This window comes from Leuresthes tenuis, unplaced genomic scaffold (genome assembly GCF_036924035.1).
Source record: "Leuresthes tenuis unplaced genomic scaffold, fLeuTen1.0.hap1 SCAF_10, whole genome shotgun sequence".
NCBI classification, from domain to species: Eukaryota; Metazoa; Chordata; class Actinopteri; order Atheriniformes; family Atherinopsidae; genus Leuresthes; species Leuresthes tenuis.
The window spans coordinates 5,573,490-5,592,734 of NW_027325364.1; the positions used below are offsets into that span (position 1 = coordinate 5,573,490).

Here is a 19,245-nt window from a genome sequence, read left to right on the forward strand (position 1 = left end):
AGATTGTGAGGAGGGTGGAAGCGTCTTTTAGGAAAGAGAAAGGAACAGAGGAAAAGAAAGGTGGGAAATTAGAGTAAAGTTTTAGGGAAAGGAAGGATGGTGGGAGGAAGAGGAGGAGGAAAGCGTCTTGGGAAAATGAGGGAGGGAGGGAGGAAAAGGAGGAGGGATGAGAGGGGGTTAGGAGGAGGGGGCGCATCAACAATCCTTTTCTCCTATTCAGATGATGAGAAGGCTGCCGAGCGAGCTGCACACCGCCGTGCGTTTGTCTCCCTCTCAGTCACAAAGTGCCCAAAGCACCGATCCATTCCGAGCTAAACCAAGCCAAGCTGAGCCACGGCGTGCGTCTGCACCCCCAAAAGTTTCCCCACCACCTCCCCACCTTCGCTTCGCTTCGCTTCGCTTCCCCGTCTCCGAACGCCGATTTGTGGCAATGGAGCCATAACCCGCCAGAGTGCTGAACTACCGAGCGACTGAAACAGCGGCGGAGACGCAGAGACCAAGCGGCTATGGAGGAGAAGCGCGGGGAGGCTGGAGTCTAGACCGCACGTAAATCAACAGATCCACCTGTCCGGATTACTTTCTGCAACATTTCTGAACTCTATTATTATCACCAGTAAAGCCAGGATTTTATTTTGTAGTCTGATAGTCAAAGGTTAACATTGCACAGCAAGGATGCAGAGGAAGGAGGCGAACGTTTGCACGGGATGCTGGAGACTAATGCTGCTGTGGTGCGTCCTGGCTCTGCACTTGATCCCGCTGTCAGTCCACGGTAAGAACCTGTCATTCACAGTGCACTTTAATCACGATAAAAGATCCACATTATTTGCTTAATTTTTTGCTGCTGCAGCATGTATTCTCTGCGGATTCAGAGTACCTTTACACAGTCCCACAGGGCAGCCAGAAAGGAGGTCAGTGAGGCTCAGATTGTAGGTTAGGAAGCACTTTACGCTAAACTGATATTAATGAACCGCTGCTGGTAAAATCTGGTGAAATTCAAGACAGAAAATTGTAAATAAATGTAACATTCTTGATTCTGTCCTAGATCATAGGGATTAAGACCATTTAAAAATTATTTTAGTGTAAATATGGTTTGAAATATGGTTTTAAGATTTGAAATAGTATGTTAAAGCCACAGAAGGCGCATCTTTGAGCGTTTAGTCCCAGAGATGCCACACGGCATGAACCAAAATTAGGTCAGCGTAAAGACACAAGTCACAATGTAGTTTTTTATGAATACAATAGGAGATAACAATGGGGTCAATGCGAATCCACGCGGGTGAAAATACCGTTAAATTCACGCATCTTGAAAGAATACCAATGGAACAAGTGAGCGGCATTCTAGACACACAGCAAAACCAGGTCACTGTATTAGCGTTTAAAGCACCGCAGTCATTCACTGCAGGAACATTACTGGATGACTGTAAATTTGTGACAGTAACAGCATCCAGTCGATGCAGTCAACCGGATCCGTGGAGGTGCACATGCACAACTGCCACACAAAGGCGAGGATTGGGGCCGAGGGAACCTGATGAATAATTCATGAAGGGATCTAAATGGACATTCTGATACACAGAGAGGAGGAAAAAACAGCAGTGTAAACATTTAAAAAAAAGATAGGAAGGCTCACTCATCTCTTTTTCTTTGTCTGAGATTGTGCATGTGGGTTACATTACTGTCAGATTAGAAATGCGGGAGCGTGCACGAGATGAAATCAGTCAAGCGTTATAATCTAATATAATCTGGCTGATTCTTTTCAGAATGCTGGATTAAATCCACATGGTTTCATTGTGTCTGTGTGTCTCTTTCTGAGCTCCAAAGAGAAGAGCTGTCAGTCAGAGCGAAATCTAGTGATTTCACATCAAATTCTGTCATTTCATCAACAGCCTTTGCTGTTAAAAAATGCTTTTTAAGAAGTTGCTCAGACAGTTTCCAGCACTACAGCCTCATGAGAGCGTTTATGAATAATATTTGTAGCATGTAGGCTTGTGATTATTTTACATTTGCCTTATTTGCCTATTTGGGCAAAGTTCAGTGTTTTAGAATAATCTGTAAGAATATTTCCATTCGCCTGTTTAAAAGCAGCTGTGTGAATCTAACAGAAACATTATGTTCTTGTCACCACCTTCATCTTCGCAGTTTGGTGTTTGGTCATCGGTCTGTCTTTCATGCTGTTGCATTACTTCTTCTGTTCTCATTTAATTGCACCTGATTGGAGAATTAGGTCCAAAATGTAGGCTACTTGCTTTTTAAGCAGAGGCTCATAGTCACCCAGCTGTGTTGTCTGTGTAATTGTTCCCATACTTGCTTGTGTTCTATACCTGTTACAAGAGGATTCCACTAGGGGGCACTCCCACAATCTTAGACCATATAGAATTAAAATATACAAAGACAATAAAGGAGGATTTGATATTTGATAGTGATATTGCTTTTTGATTACATTAGGAAACGTGACAGCTGAGGTATGACACGTGATATTTGAGGCCCCTAAAACAAGGACTGTGGATATCGGGTCACATTCTGCTCTACACTGCCTCTACTGTTCACTTTTGTATTGCAACCTGTGTGCACGCAGCGTTAGTTTAAGACAACGTGCGCAATTGATGCTCCAACTATACTATGCTATTATGTAGCCATCATACACACAACAACTTGTGTAAAAGCAAGTATAGACGCACTTACCATAACTTTTAGAGTCGTACCATTCACATTTCGATGACCATCTAATGCAACTCATCCCAGTCTCACAACAAAACAGTCCTTTGTTTCATGAATATTTCACGTGTGATTGGACATACAAACCAGATGTCATCCTGGAACACATTACTTTGAAAGCTGTACTAAGTGGCAGGGAAAAAAAACCCTGAAAAAAATACAGAATTCATATTCAGATGTAGAATTTTTCACCATGATGTCTCAACAAAAAATAGTCTGACTTTAAAACTTGACATTTTTACATGAAATGTGATTGAAATGGATGTCACAGTGTCATGTTAGTCCTCCAGATGAATCGACCAAATATCCAGCCTTAGTTGCTGGGAAAAAAAGACGTAATTTGGATTTACTTATTACCTATTTTCATATAAGAGGAGCAGTTCCACTACAATGAGGCAGGACTGTAAACAGGAAGCCTTTCTAACCCTGAGGGTAAAAAAATCTGCCCACCAGCACTTCTAAAGCGTATTAATAAACATGTAATTAACATAATCTGATGCAAATCTTTCTGGGATGGGAACGGTGAGTTTCTGGAGTCTTTGATGGTTGCTCAATGTCCTCCAGATATTCCTTAAAATGTTCAGCTGTTTTATTAAATGTGCATATTAATATTGCTTAAAACGAAATACCTAAACAGGAACATCTTTAAATCTTTCAGTGAGCCTTGTTATTGCCTCCTGCATGATCTTAGAACTTACCTCTGGCTTTACAAACCAGCTGTGTGAAATTAAATCTGTTCATCTGGAATCACGAAAAATCTCTTGACAGCTGTGTTTGTTACTCCTTGAGAATGTAGTGGTAGTGTATCTTTGACCAAACTTTGTGTGTAAAAATCTGTTCAGACGGTACTGAAATTTTTCAGTCGAGCCTCAAGTTAAGCATGTTATCAAAGAGATTACCGTTAAAATGGTGATAAGATGGACATCTGTGCAGGCTATTAAGGTAGGAAAATAGAGAATGATGGTTAAATTTGAGAAAAAATATTTCTGCCTCGGGTGTGTTTTTCTCTTTTGTCGTTGTTGCTGTCAGTTCAAACCCAGGTGCATGTACAGTAGAACAAAAAGAGGTTGGCAGTTCTGGTGCAGACGACAACCTCTGGCTAACCCTCCACCTCCCACCCATCATCACACACTCATCCTCTCGCTTCACCGGTGAAGTGTGGAGGCGGCAGCTTGCCCCGCATCTGTGAATGATGCTCGGATGACCAAATCCAACTACCCTGAACTGACAGCAGCCAATCACAAGACACTGTCTTATCTCCCCATTTTTTTCCTTTGGTGGCCATTTTTAATCCTCCTACCGCTGTGTTTAATACTGACAACTTGCAGAGGCTTTCACCTCCTCCCCTCCCCCACAAGCGGTTGAGGTGGATGGATGATGGATGGAGTAATGGTGTCCAGTGCTCATTTCTGCACTAAAACTCATGGGTTTAAAGCCCTCTTCTCTTCTCTGTGTCTGTTTTCCTCTGGCCTGCTGACACATATCTGCTGGTTGACATACTCTCTTTGATGTGCTGCTGGTTAATCTTTAAGCCAAATCCTCCCTCCATGACTCCACTTATCCAGTCCAGCCTTTTTTAAGGCAAAAAACATGAAAAACAACAACAGAAAAAGGAATAAACAACAATCATGAAATTCAATCGATCAGCTCTGGTTGTTTATGAACAATAGCTCAGCACTCAGTTTCACCCTCCTTCTTTTGGTTCCTATGGAAACCACACACATCTACCGACGTTGGCCAGCAGCACCGCTCAGTATGCTGGTTGGATTTTGGAACATGCTCACATTTCTTTCTAAGTGCTCTGGCTCTCCGCCCACTGGCCATGCATGGGGTGTATATAGACATAACTGTGTGTGCGCATGTGTTTGTCTGAAGCCACTAAGGATGGGTGTAGTCCATCAGTCCTTGCTCTAATTTGAAGATGACATCTTTATTCGTATTGGTGTATTCATTATGTCTGCATAGTGATAGTGATTTCTAGCTGATTATCGGTGGCTGTGCAAACATCACTGCTTCACATCAGTATTCCGGATAGATGCTGCAGCATTGTTCAGTGTATTTAATCCTTCGTTTTTATTATATATCAAATCACGTCAGGGTTTTTTTTTTGTGTTCAGTTTAATCTTGTCCATAGACATAAACGCGAAGCAGAAAAGAGATGTTTTCATTACATTATATTACAGTTTGTCAGCCAGCCAGTCAGGATTCTATATTCAGATAAAGCCTTTTTGTGAAAACTTGAAAACTCCCAAATAGAAACACTGGCATTTACAATATCAGACATATATTTAATCCAGCAATTAAACTTGCTCGTTCTTTGCTCTGGCTTGTTAATGAGGGAGAAGATGTAGGTGTCCTTGTAAGCATTTTAATGATATATTGTAAATTATGTCCTGCAAATCAGGATTTTTAAGGTTAATGCCAGCTTTCTCAATGTCTTGAGCTCACTAAATCGAGCGTTTACCTGAATAACTTCTGCACATGGCAGCTGCAGGAACCTGTTTTGTCATATGCTCATTAAAAACAGGAAGATTTATCTCACTAATGGTTTGTCTTGGAGTGAATGAGAGACTTTGGTGTTAAATTGCTTTAAAAAATTCGGGTAACAAAAATTACAGTCGAAGTGTGTCTGATATAAATGAGACATGCGTTGAAAGAAAAGAATATGGAAAAAAATCTGGCAAATGAATGTAACACTGAGAATTATAATGGTTTCTTTTAGATTCATTAAGATTTCGGTACGTGAGAGTGATCATAATTTCCTGCCACTATTGCCAGAAATGAGACGATGAGAAGGAGTGTTGGATATTACTTTTCATATCAGTCTTGGCTCTTCATAGACTAAACAGTTTATCGAATAAGTAATCAGAATTGAATGAAAATAGTCTTTGGTTGCTGCTTCATTTATTCACCAAAGGAACAACCACAACAAACAAAGAAAATCATTTCACCCCAAGCGATCAAGGAGGAGCAAAAACATTTTTGGGAGTATGAAAATGAAACTGGGATTTGTGGCGGTTATGAAGTGCCTCATATCAGCAAAATCTGTTTGTTGGGAAACTTGGTGATCCTAATCTCATTAGTAATATCCTCCCACCTGAATCTGCCCGCAGCCCAATGTCAGCATACGTAGGCGGCCACAGGCTTGACCCGACCAGCTGCTGGCTTTTCTTTCTGCTGCTGTGTTTGCGTGTGTGCGTTGACAGGCTGCACTATGCCTGGAGGGGTGTGAATTTGTCCTCGTACAGAAAGACACATCTCACCTGTACCTGGGGTTATTTTTCAATTGCTCAGTGTATTTTTTTATGTAATAAATTTAAACACAGTGGACAAATGTGTGCTGTGTATGTTTTGCAGCATGTCAGTCCTGCTACTTTTAAAGCTTAAATAACATATTGGAGAAGCTTATGTTACAGGTAACATTCATTGTAAGAAAAACTGATTGATTGTCCATTCCAAATTGCTTTGATATATTTATTCATTGAATGTGGTTGAGGCAGGTAATTTTACACACTTTATAGGTCATTTCTGGATATTTTCTCCAAGACCTTGGTTTGTTCTCGTTGACAAAATTTTCCAAAGTGATGCTGTGTTGGCCCACCTGATCTTTTTAAAACATTTATTCTCAGTGCCGCCTCATTTGAATGAACCTCCCACACGTGCAAATGGGACACCTGTCCCTCAGTGTCACTCATCTGGCCATTTCAAACACAAGATCCACTGAAAACACTCAGACACTGAGTGAGTAAATGCTGCAGAATTAGCATCATCCACCTACACTGGTTGTTCTTTGTTCCACACCTATAAATTACCACCCACATCTGACATTTCTCCAGTGATTCAAGCTGGTGATGTTCATTGACGACTGTCTCTGTAGTTTATGTAATCTTCATCTGTATTTAGACAAGATTGTGACACAAACCAATGTCCTTAAACCAGTATGCAAGAACGAATTTGGGGATGTCATCTACTTACATAGTCTGATTCATAAAGTGTTGTGACAGAATAATGAAGATGACAGTTGTTTCACATTCAGTTGTCAAAGTCTTAAAGGATTATTGTTATGAATTTAACAAGGCCAGCACAAAAACTCACTTGCATCACTCACTAATTGAATAAGAGTCCTTCTGTTCTTTCTCCATTTTGTTGCCCTTGTCAGGATGCAGGTGTTCTTTGTTGCCTCTCTGACTCACAGGTGTGACAGCTGCTTGCATTGGCTGTCCTTGGCGGTGGTCCTCCAGAAGTTTTTTTTTATTGTGGCAGGAGAAACTCATAAAATAACCCTGACAAACTTTCCTGAGTGGTCAAACAGCGATGGGGAGCTTCTGAATCCGTCCAAACTCAAAGATTATACAGTGTATGGGCTTTTTTTTAGCAGTGCTGAGTTGGCATTGTTCTCAAACTCTGCATACCCTTGAACAGTAAATTACATGTTTCTGTGTTCAAATAGCAAGTGAGTGTGTTTTTGTGTGAAAGACAAAAGGTAAAAAATAACACGGAAGGTACAACACCGCATCATTTTGGTATGCATATAATCGAGCATGTTCCTCTTTCTGTCAGTATGTGCTTTACAAGGGTGCTTTCGACTGTCTTCATACCCTCAAATGCCTGTTTTTTAATGTGCTGTAGGTGCTTGACAGCCTGTGTGTGACAGTGTGTCCTTGGTGAAACGAGTCATCGAGTTCATGCTCGTGCACAAGCTTTCCTCTTCTTGCCTGGCTGTGCACACTCGCTGTTCTGCAGCAGACTGTCATATTAGCATTCAGTCCACCCATCACATCCCTTTGTGAACAGAAGCACACACACGCAGCTCTTGTGGAAACAAAACAGGTTCACCAGAAAGACAGCTAATTAGACAGCTGGATGTTTGGTTTGTGTGAATCTTGCTTTAGTTTCTTTGAGTGTGCTTCAGTTTATACCGATACAACGGAATCCGAGCTTAGAAATCTATCTATATATCTGTAATAAATGTAGTCAAATGATGAGCCAATTTAATCATTAATGAGCCAATTTGATAGTCCAAAGATTATTTTTTCTGGTTCAAGCTTCGCAAACTCACTTGTGGTATCACTTTCCTGTTTCAACTTTCCAGCTGTTAAGGCTGGCTGGGGCAGCAGCATCAGAGCGTTACATAATATAAATGACTTTATATTTTCAGCAAACACCCAAGAGCTACGTATGTTTAAGTGACAAAGCCTTCTGTACTAATTATGATTTTAACATGGGAGATTGCTATTTTTGTGGTGGGAATTAAATTAATCCATACTTTAAGGCTGAACTCATTTCTGAAGCTATTTGGACGTTTTATTTCAACTGTGCAACTGTCACTAAAAAAAAGACTTCACCGCACTTTAAATATAAATTCCAGTTCAATAAAGAAAGTAGGAAAACAGGCTAACACACTGTTAGCTTCAGAGTCAAACTGCTAACTATAATTTGACCCCACAAGCTGCGTGATGTACAGAGTGAATGCAAAGTGATTAATGCTTATCTTAACAACCTGTTTCACAGAAATGACAACCAGGCACATTAGCTTCTTTTAACTCACATTATAAGTGTCACTCTGCTGCTGTAATTTTTCATATGCATCTTCTATAAATCTGCTAAGATTAGTCTTTCCTGTTGCCCCACTTAGGTTTCCATCCATCCATAAATGCATGTCATTATGTTGAATACAAGGGGATATAGTCCATAGCAGATGGATTCAGACAGCTGACACTCTTATGATAATGCTCATCACTACATACTCTTGACAGTGGTGGAAAGAGCCACTATATGTGCTCAATATTTATCAGTCTAGTGCGTTTGGACAGTGCCCTGAGTGAGGTATAAAGTCCCCATAGAGCCCATTTACTCAGGCAACGTTTCATGTTGCGTTAACTATTCATATTGACCTTACGAGCACGCTGTGTAAAAATGACTGAGGCTGGATGGGCTGGTTGTTAATTTTGCAGGTGAAATGATGGACTTTTTACTGTCAGTTTTGCTCAAGTGCTGTAAAGTAATGCTCCTGTGTTGCACTTAAGTTAGTTTCGATATCCCCCATTACTTATAGAGACTGTTTAATAATGCTTCCTTTTTAATTGGTCTGAAAAGCAGATTATACATCAACCTAGAAACCTGTGACTGCATCATCAATCCATCATCTGCCACATCATGCACTTCAGAATTGTGCTGTATACTGAAAGTGTTGAATGTGCTTATTTAGAAATGAAGCAGACGTGTTCTATTGCCATCAAATTAATGGGATATGGTGCATGTCTGAAACAGCCTTTATTAAATCCAAACCCTAAACACCGACATGTTACATCAGAAAACTCAACTAAGACTATTTCTTACTATTTCTACATACATACATACATACATACATACATACATACATGTTTTATTAAAGGAGAAAAGTGATTTGATTTACAGGCTAATTTTACATTTCATACCTGCTAGTTTTGTGCTGTAAGAGGATATTGACAGCAGTAGTTAACATAATCCTTTTTAGCACAATTTAGGAACTAAAAACAAGGAAAAAAATGTTTTTTAAAAAGTTATAATTCAGTGCTGAATTTCCATATCAAAAGCATAATTCCCTCATCATTTTTCATGATTTTTCAGAAGCTACATCAAAGTCAGGTTGTAACTAGATATTGTGTAAGAGTGAAAAACTAATTCAGGCATGCACAATTTTAATTGACTGGCTGTTCAACCCCAGGAGAGGGAAACAAGCTGTGGAAATGGAAATGCACACATACCGTACACATGCTTTTATACTATATATACAAACACATACACCTGTCATCTTAACCTTACAGTGTAAGGAGGGAAATGTGTGTGTGCCTGTTAATGTAAAGGAGAATGTGTGTAAGCTAGTGTGCACACATGGAGATAGTTTCACAGTTTTCAACCTCATAAAAACACATTTCTCCAGAGATTAACACAATTTTATTCAGTGTGTGTGTGCGTCCTTTTTTTGTTTGTTTTAAGTGCAAGATTGCAGATCTTATTAGGTTTGAAGCGCTGCATCAACTCTAGAGAGGCAAACACTGTTTCCATGGCTACACATCCTTCCTCCATCCCACCACCTGTGGAGTCAGACATAAATGGATTTATGTGACGAAAGGATGAATGGGGGGGAAAGAAGAGGAATTGTTAAAATGAGATATAGGATAGAGGGATGACATGGAGGAAATGTGCACATAGGGAAACGAAGAGGATGTGAGAAGATAGAAAGGCTGGGGGAAAAGGAAAGAAAAAGCGATAGAGAGAAGAAGAAAACGTGTAGTAGGAGCAGCTGCCTAACACAGACCTGCTCATTTCAGCTTCATGTCAATGTTAATGAGCAGTATTGAGTAAAGATAGAGAATCCACATGTCCTATTCATTAGAGTAAGTGTGAGAACAGGAAAAAAAGATGAGGAAAGGATGTGTCTTGAAATTCAGGTGTTTAAATCTGAAATCATTTAGAAAGATTTAAAGAGGGTCTCACTCACTGCTTAATCTTATTCGGTGTTAGTTGAACAATTTTTTTTTAAAAAAAACAACAACATTTGCCTCAGTCTTTCCACACAGGATAAAAAAACAATAAATAGGTGTAATATTTGAATAACTAGTTTAACTTGTGGCATATAGCATATTGTAATTAGATAGTAGACATTTAGCAATTTATGAGGGACTATTTCACCATCAACTACTGTGAAAGAGAACATCCATGTTGTTTCTACATGAGTCTGTAAACTTGTGTTTGTTTGCCATTCACTGTCCAACTCCCCCTCCACCACCTCCACCACCTCTCCAGTCTGGGTCACCAAAATGACTGGAGGACCCTGTCTGTCACAACCAATCAGATTCCTCTTTACAATCTGTCATGGCCAATCGGAGCCCCCACGGGTCTGTGGGTGGTTTAGTGGCTATCCTCTCTAAAATGATCTGGGTTTTAAACAAAAGGCGAAGCCTGGGGGGCGGCGACATGCCAGCACTCTCTAACAGCACTTGGCCTTTAGGCGCCATCACTGCCATAGTCAGTCTAATATGCACACACACACGCACACACAAGTAGACGAGCCAAATTCCTCTCATTACAACCATCCACACCCTCCACCAGAGGAGCTGGAAGCCATCCTGATTACCAGTGGGTTAGTTGGCAGCGAGACAACACACACACATAAACAAACAAATTCACTGTCAGACAGTGTGAGAAATCTTCTTATGTAATACCGTTCAATAGTCTTATCTAATGTTGGAGGGCGCCACAGACTCTTTTATTCTGGAAGTAAGGTCTAATTTGGGTCTCAATTAGTTAATTAGGACACAGACCGAGTCCGAAACCCTGAATCTGGGGATCCCGACTTGACCCGACCCTGTTCCTGCCAGCACAGGTCTACTCTGCCAGGTCTCTGGCTCTAATTGGGTTGAGGAGACCAGTCATTGTTGGTAGAACTATTGACCTGTGTTTTTGAAACTGTAATTTCCTGTTCACAGTCTTCCAAAAATCTCCTTGTTACAGCTCATGTACTGTCATGTATTCTGTATTCATGTATTCCCTTCTTATGAGGATGAAGAATAAAAGCTGAGGCTCAGAGTTAATTTCTCACTTTGTGAATGTACAGTATTTTTCTCTTTTGGGATTTCTCATTGAGTTTTAGCTTAAAATGTGAGGTGAAAAAAACTATTTTTTTTTTCTTTGAAACAGTGGCTGAGAAATCATTTGCATTAAAATACCAATTTAGTAGCTGTTTGAGAGATTTTAATCATGTGAAAACATTAAATTAAGATTATGTTAAAAGTTCTTGATGTGGCACTGACAAAACCAATCAACAAAAGCATTCTAAATTTCACTCTCTTATGTAATAATAGAGCTGAGACTAGCAGTTATATTATTATTAATCAGTAGCAGATTGTGACCCCGAGACCCTTGCCCTCTGACCCTTGTTTCCCTGTCGAGACAAAAATAGAAAATAAATGGAAAAACAGTAAATGTTACTACTGCTTTTCATATAGTTGCTCAACAGCTCAAAAGTCGAAAACAAAGGCTAAGGTGACAGTCTGGTGGTGTAATTTTGAAACAATCAAATTTCAAATCCTGCAAATCCTCTTGATCACACAGTGTACCATTACACAGGCTGTACATGAATGACAACCATGGAGCAGGAATACAAAATATACAACAGCTGAGCACATAAAACCAACTCCATTACATCTGAGTTCACAAAGTATGAGACACAAACACAAACACAAGCCAAGCACAAGTGACCAGCGATCACATACAAGTAAATAGCTTACGTAACCAAATTTAACATTTAACAACTGTTATTATTTAGATTTAAGGTAAAAGTGCACATAAACTGCAACACAGTGGATGCAGTAATCAGAAGAAAAACAGTTTGCACAAAGGACCATGACATTTTTAATTGTTTACCATTTATTGATAATGGTCTTGGATAAACTTTTTAAAATCCAAATGGCATATAATCCCAACTGAAAAGCTTTTGCACTTTAGTTGTTCCTGTTAACCAAGGAAAACTGTCCATAGCCAGTTGAGTCAAAATCACTTACAAATGTCTGTAGTTGCTGTACTTCATTCAGCTTGGTGTAACTCTTCTTTTGGCATCAAACTATAATTTTGCAGTAAAAGTTAATCTAGAGAACTACACGGCTAACAAATTGGCCACAATTGTCTCTTGACTGTCAGCTGCTGTCATTAGCAACTGGCTAGTCTTCTGTTCTTCTGAGCTGTTTTCCTGTCCAAACGTACACTGGAAAGCCCCCAGGAAGCTGGTTAATTATGGACCCACAGCAGGCAGAACTTGTCAAACATTTTGTATTGACACCGCCCACCCATTTAAATAAAATATATGTTTTGTTGATTTAACAGTTCTACCAATCACAGAGTTAGACACATTCCATTGTTCCCCTGGCAACACAGAGCTGGAAAAATTCTGACAGGATGTCAAATTGGATTCTTTCAATTAAGCCCATACATTCAGACACAAACTAGATTGACAAATTCAAGGGTTTATTTCTTCTGAAACATTTGGTTTCATTAAGATAAAGAATTTGCAAGATGAACTATTATTTTTTAGACCTAGAGGGCCCAGATGTTTTGCCTCTCTTATTAATTACTCCTCTGGACACTAGCTAGCTCTAACTGCTTATTCTACTCCACCTAAACTTAAATATATTTAAGTTTGACTGTCATATTCAGTTTACTATCATATGTGACAGAGAAAAGCATTAAATCATCACGCTTGACAGGTTGAAAAGTTAATAAGATTGATTTGTTTTTAAATGAACAGGGAGCCAATGCTTGCTACAATGAATATCAAATCCAAATGGAATCTGATGTCTTATCTGTGCAGCTTAGCCAGTGGTATTTCCAAGATTAATTTTGTATCAATCAACTGAATGTGTTCACTGAAGCTTCAACAACACAATATGTTGTGGTGCTCCCACTGATGCTGATACCTTTGCTGGTGTTGTTATTTGTCATTGAATCAAGTATGGATGCAGCATCTTCTCCATATTCACTCGAATCTTCTCATATCTCATTCATCTTACTTCTTTTGTTGTAATTTTGCTTCATATTTACTCTAAAAGTCATCAAAAAATGTTACATTCTCTGTGGGGTTATTCTTTGTTTTTATGTATATCATTAGAATCATATATAGCATAGCATTGCCTTAGAAATGACTGTCATATTCATAATTATTTACATTTCGTGTTTTACTTTGACAAACAAATATTACTTCCCTCTGTGCAGACGTTTTAGTAACTACAGTACATCAAAACAACTGGAAAGTTAAGCTACTGTGTTCGGCAGAAGCCGCCACAGTGCTCCAAAATCAGCTGTCCATCAAAAGGTTGCTCTTCGTTAATCCAATTAGCCTAACGAGGCATTGAAAGGAAGACAGCTCCACTTAATTGGAGATCAGTCCAGCGATGCGCTGCAAGGATTTTGGCACACTGACACCACCTGGGTCTCAAAAAAGGACTGCCTGAACACTGATAGTCTGTGCATGAGAATGAGTGGAAACGAGTTCGACTCTGTTGCCAGGACAGAGTTACATACATGCATGAAAATGATTCTTCTGTACTCATTCTGAATGGTTATGTCTGGTCAAAGTTACAGCAAGTGGTTGGGTTTAAAGTAGTTTTAAAGCAACCTAAATTTGTATTAGGAACTAAAACTCCACACATTTTTATCCTCCTCATATTTTAATTAACGCACCCATCATCCAAACATATACACGCACATAAAGAATATTAAAAAGAGAAAGAAAACTTAAGCTATTTGATCGCAATGTTAATGCAGTTGATGTCATTGATGTCCATCATATATCAGTAAGGAAAGTAATTTAAAGAAGAAACACTTGTGAAGCTCAAGCTTCAGGGAAAAAAAGCTGCTCTGGCCAAGTGGGAGCAAATAAGTGGATCTGCTCACATGTTGAGTGGTTGTCTGTAGATCAGTGTGCTGCACTTACTGTGGTTCAGTAACCTTTCAAAAAATGACCCTGATGAAAAGTAATTGATTCCAAGAGCTGAAGAGAGCTCCCACTTACTTGGACCAAAGTGTCAAACTTGTGCATAACGAGAGCTTACCATACAATACTGCAACATCTTGTGTTAGAGTCAAACCAGTAAACTTCAACTTCAACCCAACCAAGGCCAAAAATTTGATATTTGATCAAAATTGTGCAAAAGCCACAACTTCCTTTACGATATAAGAAATTAAGACACATGATTCTTGAGAGTATAAACATAAGTCTTAAAATGTACTTTGGAGATATTTGAATACTGATTTATTTAATTCTGGCTCCAAAATATCTTCCAAGAATAACAGGAGGGTAAAATACGTGTCATAGAAATGAAGTCCACGATATTTTATAGCTTTTTTGGAGGTTTTTTATGCAGGTGATTGGAAATGCAAATAATCCTTGCAAATAATATCTGTCATGAAGCAGACAATTCAAGAAGAATGTGTCTGTCTTATTGTGGTGTTTGAAGAATCATGTAAGAGCTGGAAATTGGCCAAACTGGTAATGAATCTGCTGATTCAATTAGTTTAATTCAAAGTGATTGACTGTCTCAGGTAGCGAAGAATGTTTGTCCCAAGTTTGGCACTATATTTACTGCTTCTCATGATCCACATTTGACCTTGTAAGATGGCATTGACTTCGAGTGAATGTGGCTGTCTAAAGTAAGCTCCGCATCTGGCCCCAAAAATACTTGCCACAACCCAAGTCAGGACCTTTGAGCTATACTCACAGACTCATACTGAGTCATAAGTGCCAAAATCAGCCCAAATTTGTCTCAAATGTGTCTGTCAATAAGGCTAGTTTGCTCAGTTTTACCAATTTAGAAAACAATTTCCTTTCTAGCTCAGACCAGGAAGAGAGACCAATCATTTTGATAAGGTTGTGATGTTAAAGTAGTTCAAACTGTTTCATCCAGTTCAGTATGAAATTATTCACACAGAGGCGCAGTAACTCGGCAACCACTGTGTTGTCACAGATACATAACATCATCATAACATCAACTGCTGTTTCTCCTTTAAAGCACTGCAACCATCAACATCATATCCTGGGTTTAGAGACCCGAATCTGACCTCAGCCCAGTACTGTGAAAACTGATACTGTAGCTTCATTGTTCAAATATAAATGATAGTACTGTTGCATAGGACTACCACCATAATCTGATTGCCATGATTGTCATGGCCAAAAGCATTCATGATAACGATAATATTGTGATATCAATTGAAGACTAATAAAGAAATATGTTGCTATCAGAATAAATTATCTTGTTTCTTTATAGCTCTCTTTTTTGCCAATTGAATTGCACTCAAATCCTTTTATAATCCCATGTGTATTATCAACAATACATAACTATTTTGTTCTTTTAAGGCCACATTTATTGTTGATATTTGAATATTACGACATGCCAACTGTAGCATACGGCTTTGTCAATGAAGCACAAACCAGCTCAAGAAAACTCCAGAAACCTCTTCAGCAAGAATTACTTCTTAAATCAGAAACATACCGTAAAGTAACCGGGCTGAAGGAGTGGGATTTTTTTAGTTAACTCAAAGTCAACTGTAGCGAGTGGATACAAGGTCTCAAGCGTGTGATTCTTCCTGGGCTGCAGACAGATTGGCACAGTGAAAGTAAAAATCTGAAAGTCTTTCCAAGGCTCTTCTTCTCTCTGCTTTTGTCAGTCTTTCTTTTTTTCCATGGCTCACATTGTATCTCCACCCCTTTTTTTCTGTTTTTATTCGTTTTTCCCCATTTTTCTGTCCCCGATCACCTCATCACCTTCTGTCATCAACCCCACGTGTGTTGCAACCATTCATTTTTCCAGCCTCCACTGTTTGTACTCATCAGGCTAGTTGGAGCTACAGCAGCTGGAAGAAGAGGAGGAAGGGTAGTTAATCATGTTGAAGACTGAGTGTTGAGTGTACTGCAGTCAGCTGTGTAATTGTCAAATGTGACTCTTTAAGTGAGCATCACGGAAAAGACAGAAACATTTTTTGTGTTAAGTTTGAATTTATCAAGCTTCAAGCACGTATATGTGGTGAGTGAAATGCTTTTGTGTTGTTGATTCAAAGCTTGCATTTTTTTTGTGTGCATGCAAAATGTGAAATACCGCGTGTGATTTTCGCATATTATCCCATTGCTGCTCAGTTGATGGGTTAAACAGCAGTGGATCATGGAGCTGCTGGAAGGATTAGCCCCAGGACAACCTGAAAAAGACAGAGCTCGCTGCTGCTGTGCCAGGAACCAAAATAAACTCAAGGCTTCCACCTGTCAAACGCTTCGTGGCGTGACAGCCTTACACCTGATAACAATTAGAGGAAGAAAAAGTTATACACACGCCAGGTTTATTTGGTTTTCTCCTGCAGACACGAAATAACTTTCTGATCCTGTTTTTTTGTGTGTGTGGAACACAATGAGCAGTAAGTGTGACGATAACGCTACAGCAGGTGCAATCTCACATTTTCAGGAATGTGGTCCTTCATCTTTGAAAATAATGAAAATCAAAACAATGACACCTAAACAAAGAATTCATTCAATTCTCACTAATGCTATCTGTCACACAGAACTATTGTACTTTGCACATTCCCCATGTCGAGTAACTTTCAAATAAACTTTCTTCAAGGAATTTTTATATATAAAAATGTAGGGATTGAAAAGTATTTGATTCTAAATTGACTGTAGGGGTGGGTTTGCTCGGTTGTTTATCTGGTTTGTCTCTATTTCGGCCCTGGGATGGACTTTCAACCTGTCCAGGGTGTACCCCTGTCAGCTGGGATAGGCTCCAACCATAAACTGGATTAAGCAGGATTTCACACTTCTCAGACCAGCACAGCTATAGGAATGATATCACATGACTGAGCTGTAGTTATCCACATTTTTTATGTTTGATTAATATGCTTTAACCAAACATGCTTTAATGGCTCGGTTGTAATTACTGACTTCTAAGGAATGAAGAAGTACTAACAAATTAATTTAAGCATTCTTCTCTTGATAGATTGTTTTAATTATTGATCTCATTTGTCCACGTATGTGGTTTCTCTTTGAAAATTATGAAGAATTATTTTCTCAATTCTCTGAAGATGAAGGCAAGCAGAATGATCTCTTTTCAAATACAAATTTGTGAATGTACAAGTGATGCCAGAAATGAGCCATTTTACTTATTTACGTACTTAACTTAGCATTAGATTGAGAATACTGTGAAACCCAGAATATATTTTACACAGTAGATTCATTTAAGCTATGGAGGTTTCTTTCTCTTTTTTTCAGTTTGTCTGCAAATCAGGCTTCACATCATGGTCATCAAACTTTGGTATATGTGGTAAATGATCAACTATGTAAATAGAGACTGAGAGTTGAAGGAACATTTAAAGATTAAACCCCCAGAGGGTCGTGATCTGAGCTTAAGAGCAGTCTGTAAATATCCTCAGATATCCTCACATATGCCATTAAGAGAAGGCTATCAAGAAAAGCTCTTTACAGGACCAAGAGTGCATTTACTATTCACTGCAGGGGAGCATGGTGGGAATTGAACCCCCATTATCTGACATGACAGTTTGGTTGTCTGAAACAGGAGTCATAAATGTTTTGGCATATGCAGACAATTGATGATGATTTAACCTTTTATTGATAATCATCAAATAATCATAATGAATTTTCTCAAGAAAATAAAACTGGCACCAAACTCTTCACATACATTAGCTTAGTTGGGCCTTATTTAGGGATTCATTTTTCACTAATAAAAAAAGTTCTCTGTTTGGGGTCATTACTGTCATTACTGGATTTGTCACTGTGCTAACCCAACAAAAGGAGAGGAGTTTATCATTTATGTGCACCTTCTTAACAGTGTATTTCACCTCAAACCTTAACATTCATCCATCCATTTTCTATACCGTCAATCCGTCGTTCGGGTAGTGGGGCGGCTGGAGCCTATCCCAGCAGTCATCGGGCGAAAGACGGGGTACAGCCTGGACAGGTCGCCAGTCCATCACAGGGCCACATAGAGACAAACGAGACAAACAACCATGCACGCTCACACTCACTCCTACGGACAATTTAGAGTCACCAATTAACCTGACATGCATGTTTTTGGACAGTGGGAGGAAGCCGGAGTACCCGGAGAGAACTCAAACCCTAACATTTTTTTCTAAACCAAACCCATTGGTTTTCCCGACTAAGCAAACAGAAAACTGAAATAACAACAAAAAAGCATAACATCAATCACATGAGATGTAAACTCTAATTTCCTATGTGAAGGTCCTGTGTTTTGTTTCCCAACCACCTCTCTAACCTCTGATTATGTACTTTGTTGGTTCTTCTCACCCTCCAGTCCAAGGTGCTGATGTAGATCACTTCCCTGCCCAATGAATGCTATATAATACTTGATAATCATCTATTCATTGGTGCTATTTATTCATCCAAATTGAGTGTATATTGTCAAGTTTTTGGAATATTACTTGTTGAGATGTATATATCTCTTGAATATAATGGAACTTTCCAGCACTAAACATTTGGGCGTTTATCATTGCTGGTTGCTAAAGAAAATCTTTGTTGAGACTAATTTCATGTAGCCTTAATTTTCACAGAACTGTGAATACTAACCTTATATTAATATTACTGTGCAAAAGGAGGCAAATATACAAGGGTCAGTATAGGAGGACTTCTCAGTCAGTGAGACATTTCTGCATACTATCAACACATGAAGGTTTAGGTACAATTCATAGCTTAATCTGGCTAGACAATGTGAGAATGTGGTGTAATATACCAATGAAAGCATTAGTAGTGAGTTTCACAAGAGTTCTCAAGACTGGAGCTTAGAGATGACCTGGGGAAGCAACTAAAGTTCCCAGCAAGTGCTGCCACAACAACACTCAGGCCAGATATGGTGCGCACCTCAGAGCCTCAAAGCAGATCATCATCTTAGAGCTCAATGTTCCATGGGAAGACCACACTGAGGAGTCCATTAAGACGGCAAATTACTCCGAGCTGGTGGAAGACTGCCTAAGCAATGGTGCGAG

The 19,245-nt window shown here is 39.2% G+C and overlaps 1 protein-coding gene across 8 annotated transcripts in view; it reads left to right on the forward strand.

The window, feature by feature from the left end:
- Positions 1-225: 225 nt before the first annotated feature.
- The window catches only part of cspg5a (chondroitin sulfate proteoglycan 5a), a 60,159-nt gene continuing 41,139 nt past the window's right edge, over positions 226-19,245 (forward strand). For all 8 annotated transcript variants that reach the window (XM_072393682.1, XM_072393684.1, XM_072393686.1 and 5 more), the window contains exon 1: positions 226-769. In XM_072393682.1, the coding sequence (XP_072249783.1) occupies positions 673-769 (97 nt within the window). In that variant the 5' untranslated portion in view covers positions 226-672. The remainder of the gene's footprint in view (positions 770-19,245) is intronic.